Source organism: Morus notabilis, unplaced genomic scaffold, assembly GCF_000414095.1.
Source record: "Morus notabilis unplaced genomic scaffold, ASM41409v2 Scaffold708, whole genome shotgun sequence".
NCBI lineage: Eukaryota > Viridiplantae > Streptophyta > Magnoliopsida > Rosales > Moraceae > Morus > Morus notabilis.
The window spans coordinates 112,653-118,943 of record NW_010361192.1 but is presented as its reverse complement, the minus strand read 5'-3'; the positions used below and the strand labels follow the sequence as shown (position 1 = coordinate 118,943).

The window sequence follows — 6,291 nt, the reverse complement described above, 5'->3', positions numbered from 1 at the left end:
GCGTCGACATTGCTATTCTCCGCTCTTGGCACCTGTTGTATGTCATAGGCTGTGAATTTTTCTAAGGCTTCTTTGACCTTCTTGAGGTATGTGACCATTTTCTCATCCCGGGTCTGATATTGGCCCTTCACTTGATTCACAACTAGCTGCAAATCACTAAAAATGTCTATGTTTCCCACCTTTAAGTGCTCTGCTAACCGGAGTCCAGCCAGTAGTGCCTCGTATTCAGCTTCATTATTAGACACAGGGAATTCAAACCTGATGGCTAAGGTTATCTTGTGTCCCTCAGGTGTATGCAATACCAGTCCTGCTCCACTGCCATATTCATTAGAGCTCCCATCGACGTAGAGCTTCCACCGTTGCGGTGCATTACCCTCTTCTGCTCCATCTGGCAACCCCGCAAACTCTACCACAAAGTCAGCTAGGGCTTGGCCCTTGATGGCGGTCCGTGGCTTGTAGTTGATATCGAATTGGCTAAGCTCTATGGACCATTTAAGCAGTCGGCCAGAAGTGTCGGGCTTTTGTAGTACTTGCCTGAAAGGATGATTTGTCAAGACCTTAATACTATGGGCCTGGAAGTAATGGCACAACTTCCTCGATGTCACAACCAGTACGAGGGTGAGCTTTTACATTTGGGGATATCTCATTTCTGCGTCGAGGAGGCGCTTGCTGATGTAATACACCGGCAGTTGCACCTTCTTCTCTTCACGGATCAACACTGAACTAACGGCGTGTTTCGAGACCACCAGATACAGGCTCAGCACTTCTCCAGCCGCCGGTTTGGACAGCAGAGGCAGTTTCCCAAGGTGTTCCTTCAATTGTTGGAATGCCTGTTCACACTCCTCCATCCATTGGAATGGCTTGCTTCTTCTCAGGGTATCAAAAAATGGTATGCACTTATGCGTGGACTTTGAGATAAATCTGTTGACGGTGATTTTTTGACAACTCATGATTATCTCTCTGAGAACCCTCTCAATGACACTCACGGATTAGTTAAGGATTGAAGCTTAAAAATAATGTAAAGAAGACAGAGATTTATAGTGGTTCAGCAAGGATTCTTGGCCTAGTCCACTTATGGATGCATTAATCTTTCAGAGATTACAAGTTCTTTCCTGAATAATGTAATAGTGCGTACCCCTTCAATGGGGTTTTTTGGCTCTATTTATAGGCCTTTACATGTGAGAGATCTCCTCTGCATTGCCCGAGGAGATCATTTTCCATCCCTGATGACAATCTCAGGAAATCAGGCTGACCTCTCTTACTGGCTACCTAATTTCCTGACTTTGACAGTAGCAGTTGGCACAATATACCCTTCCCTGAGTTGACAGGACTGTGGTTGGATTTGACTGGACTGCTTCCGATCTGATCTAATTCCTGACTCCTCGACACAAAGGCTTCAAAGGGCTTTTTGTGGACTTTTTGACTTCAACAATGCAAAGGCCTTAAGAGGACCTTAAGCACTTCTTGACTCCAACACCTTGACTCCTCGACGCAGAGGCTTCAAAGGGCTTTTAGTAGGCTTCTCGACTTGAATGACGCAAAGGCCTTAAGAGGACCTTAAGCACTTCTTGACTCCAACACCCTAACTTTAAGAGCGCTCCTCAACCTAGAGACATCTCCCTAACTGTTAGTTCTCGACGTCAGGGATTTGTCCTGACTTTCAGAGCTCTCGACGCGTACGACAAAAGTAGGTGGCTTGAATGGTCGACCATGGTGTAACAAAATCTATTAAGTGCTGCAACACATCTCGTCAGCTTTTGAACCTCCATAGGCTTCCTTGGTGACTTCATATCGAGGAGTGCCTGTATCTTTTCTGGGTTGGCCTCAATGCCTCGACTACTCACCATAAAACCCAAGAATTTTCCTAACCCGATGTCGAACGCACACTTGTGGGGATTTAACTTCATTTTGTACATCCGGAGGACGTCGAACATTCCCTTGAGGTCCCCCACATGGTCCTTGATTTTCCTGCTCTTCACTAGTATATCATCCGCATACACCTCCATTGACTTTCCCAATTGTTTCACGAACATCTTATTGACGAGGCGTTGATAGGTTGCTCCCGCGTTTTTGAGACCGAAGGGCATGACTATGTAACAGTATAGACCCCTGTCAGTGATGAACGCCGTATTTTCCTCATCGCGGTCGAACATTGGTATCTGGTTGTACCCAGAGTATGCGTCCATGAAGCTCAGGAGTTCGTGCCCTGCGGTAGCGTCGACTAGCTGATATATCCTCGGCAGCGGGAAGCTATTAGCGTTTATGCCCTTAGGAATAAATGTAACAATATTCTTTGAGACATTTTGACTATTAATAAAGATTTGTTTATTTCATATATCTATGTATTGTCCTCTTTATGTTCATAATAGTTGAATGTATGATAAGCAAACTGAATGTCTGAGACTGTCATTCTAAATCTTTAGATCATGTATGTAATGTGAAGAACATGCGGAAGACAAGAATCTAACGATGATAGTCTAAATCTTATCCACAATCGAGGGAATAAAGTTGGGCGCTTTATTCATGTTAAGATTGCTATGTTGTCTACTTCCTAACGGAGACGGCTTGTCTTGGTCTTCGGAGGTGGGACTCTTTCTATGTTTAGATTTCTCATGGGAATTTGTTGAAATATGAGTAAAGAGGCGAAATCATAAGTAGGTCGGGAGATCCTTGTGTAAAATTTGTGTTTCAAGTTAACTGACAGTATTGTTGTAGCAAAAGTCGTAACATAAATAGCCTAGGTTGCAATGAAGGAGAAATTGAGTCTTAGTCCTTCACATAGATTGATTTTCTCCTTTGATAACTGAGTTTGCATTTATTAACTTGTGTTTACTGCAATTCTTTTAGTCTTTGTAATTGAATCAAACCATTCAATTTGTTTACATTGCATCTCTTGGATCTTATTAGGAAAAGTATTGATAACTTTCTCCGTGGGAACGATACTCTACTCACACTTTATTACTTGTTTGGCACGTACACTTGCGAGCATAAAAATCATGCAACAAATCTCGACCACATTTAAACCACGGAGAACTTTCTTTAGGTATTAGAGTTTACTATGTTCAACTTGTTTATTTATGTATCTTTTTTAATATTTATGCTATCAGAAAGTTTTAGATTTATGTTCTAACGTAAATTTCCTTAATTTCTATACACTCTTCTGATATTTCAATATTTTTTTTCAAAATCTCCGTAAAACTAAAGTATCGATATTTCCATCTGATGCTGAGATTTTTATTCTTGGGCGTAATGAAAGCTTGTAACTTCAAAATAAAATAAAATAAGACTTGTAAATTACCTATTTTCTAATATTAAACGAAAATGTTTCTACTATAAGTAAGTAACAGCGATTTTATTGGATAAAAATAACAATACAATTGGTAATTCTCTGCATGTTCTGTAAATCATTCAAAAGCTGCAGTTTACGCATATTGTTTTGAGGGTGGTTCTGTTTATAACACACCCCTATTTACTTTCAACATCTCCTTCTAACAACACACTCAATAAAAGTTTGAAGGATTTGTTCAGTTATATTTTTAAGTTATGGTGACTTGAGTGTAGATCTTGAGTTGAATTTGAGTTATAATTTAACTTGAAGTTATAACTTGAGTTTGTGTTTGCATGTGCACATTTGAGTTATGACTTGAATTAAGAATCTATTTGAGTTTGTGTTTGAGTAGGTCAAAACTTGAATTTGTATTTAGATAGTATTTTAATAAAAAAACTCAATGGAGATGAAAATTTTTAGTAAGGTATATAGGTGGGGTTTTATTCATCTTTTCGTTGTGAACACATAGAAAAAAATGATCTCAATCGGAATTAAAATGAAAAAGTTATGACTTTTTTAAGAATAGAAAAAATATTGTTCATTAACTTAAGTTTGAGTTTAAGAACTTGAGTTGAGGGAGAAACTTAAACTCAGATTTTATCCCCAAATTCAAGTTAAACTTCGAGTCAAAACTCAAGTTCAAACTCAAATTTTACAAACGAACATGAACTTGAAAAAAGATGTAACTTGAGTTCAAATTATTTTTAGTTTTACTCCAAAAGAACAAGCCCTAAGTAATTAAACTTACTTTTTACACACCCTTATTATTCTTAAACTACCCCTAACTATTTTTATTAAGTTAAATAATTCTTGATCTCTTAAATCTTCTTCATACCCATCATTTTATTTTAATCTGTAATTTTACTACATTATTATTTATTTTCTATTTTTTGTTTCTAAAGCTTTGGGGATGAATTTTTTTTTTTTTTTTGAAGTTTAATAGGTGATTTCTTTAACTAAGAATAAGTTAGAAACAATTCATAAAAGAAAAAAACAACTCAAAAATAACCAAAAAAAAAAAAGAGAAGACGACAAGAGAGTTACATTATATTATAGTAGGAGGAATAAATGTCAGTGATTAGTGCTGATGTGGATTGGTTTACTGACTAAACTTGTTGAGGAAGTTTCTTTGGTGATAGCCTATAAATAAGGAGCGTTCGAGAGCTTAAGTAGCTTTTGAGTAGTATTGAGTTAGGACAGAGAGAAGGTGATCTCTCGAATATCACCATCGTTAGGGCGATCGTTAGTTTCTGAATTGAATCTATCTCTTTCCATTCTGTTTTCTGTCAATTTGTTGTGGATTCTATCAAATTGGTATCAAAGCAGTTCGACTGGGAATGGTAGCTAGGAGAGCTGAGAAGAACATGGATGGAAGATTGGAATTTCTTGAGAAAGACATCAGAGAACTTAAGTTGGACGACGGAGAACTTAGGTCAGACATTGGAGAACTCAAAGGAGTCGTTGGACAGCTCTCGGAGGACATCGGAGCAATGAGAGAATACATGAAGGAGCTTACTGGCTGGATGAGATCTGGAGGCATGGCGAATCCACCGGCAGAGCAAGCTAGGGCGTCGACTTCGAGCGGTGAGGAAGGAGGCAGTGCTACGATGGCGGTGAACAACTCCGGTAATGGTCCAACACCGAATGGTTGGGATACGTGGTTCTATCGAATGGAGATTCCTCTCTTCAACGGTGAAGATCCGCATGGCTGGTTATTTCAGCTCGAACGATATTTCCATATCCAATACGTTGACGAGGCTGAACGGGTGGTGGCGTCGGTTATCAGACTTGAGGGAAAAGTGTTGAATTGGTTCCGGTGGTTGGAATCCAGGTCCGGTAGCATTTCTTGGCCATTTTTCAAGGAGTCTGTGATGCAGAGGTTATGCTCCTCGCAAACTGGCAACCATTATGAGGCACTGATCGCTTTGCAGCAGGATTCGACGGTGGCTGAGTTTCGTGAGAAGTTTGAACTACTTTTAGCTCCTTTCAGGGAGGCCGATAAGGAGTTCCTAATTGGAGCTTTCTCGAACGGGTTAGCAAAGGAAGTCAAGGCTGAAGTGCATATGGTGAGGCCCACTTCTTTGGTTCAGTTAATGGACTTGACCCAGAAAATTGAGGAAAAAAATTGGGCCCTTGAAAGGCCTCAAGTCTTGCGGACCACACGGTCCAAAACAAGTGGTGATTGGGTTGGAAATTTTAGACAGGGGACTTCTTTTGGGTAGAGGAGATTAGTAGGTGGAGATAATTTTGTTAATAGTTCCAGCTGGATTCCACCAAAACTTTGGAGAGAAATGGAGTTGCTACAGAGTTGACACGTGCTAGTTTAGCTCCTTCTAGCATGTCAGTCAATAAGAATCAAGAAAGTCTTCCTCCTTCTAGTTTTACAAGGAAAAATGACAACAACTTTAGGAGGAAAATCTCAGACGTGGAGATGCAGCGGCGGAGGGAGCGTGGTTTGTGCTTTCGATGTGAAGAAAAGTGGCGGTTTGGCCACGTATGCAAGAATCCTCAATTATAGCTTATCATCGCGGCAGTGGACGAAGATGTTGGGGATGGTATTGACGCCGTAGTTTAGGAGGAACCACGGGAGTCAGCAATGGAGCAGGGGGAAGGGCCCATGGAACTTTCCATGAATTTCGTAGTTGGGATTCCATTGGTGAACACAATGAAGGTGAAAGGTACGATTTTTGGTAGAGAGGTTGTAATTTTGATAGATTCGGGCGCTTCTCATAATTTCCTTTCCACAGGAATTGTTGTGGAATTAAATATTACGGTAGATGAGACACCTTATTTTGGAATTATGGTAAGGAATGGGTACCAGGTAGCTGGGCAAGGGGTTTGTCGGCAGGGGGGGGGTATGGTAAGGAATGGGTACCAGGTAGCTGGGCAAGGGGTTTGTCGGCAGGTGGAGGTCTGATTATAGGGCTTAGAAATAGTTCAAGAATTCTTTCCCATTGAATAAG

General features: G+C 40.3%; 1 protein-coding gene across 1 annotated transcript in view; it reads right to left on the bottom strand.

The window, feature by feature from the left end:
• LOC112091692 overlaps positions 1-848 on the bottom strand; it is a 1,664-nt gene extending 816 nt beyond the window's left edge. Inside the window, exons 1-2 of the mRNA XM_024165921.1 lie at positions 631-848; positions 33-534 (exon numbers count right to left, since the gene is read on the bottom strand). Of these exons, the coding sequence (XP_024021689.1) occupies positions 33-534; positions 631-848 (720 nt within the window). The remainder of the gene's footprint in view (positions 1-32; positions 535-630) is intronic.
• Between the last annotated feature and the right edge of the window lie 5,443 nt (positions 849-6,291).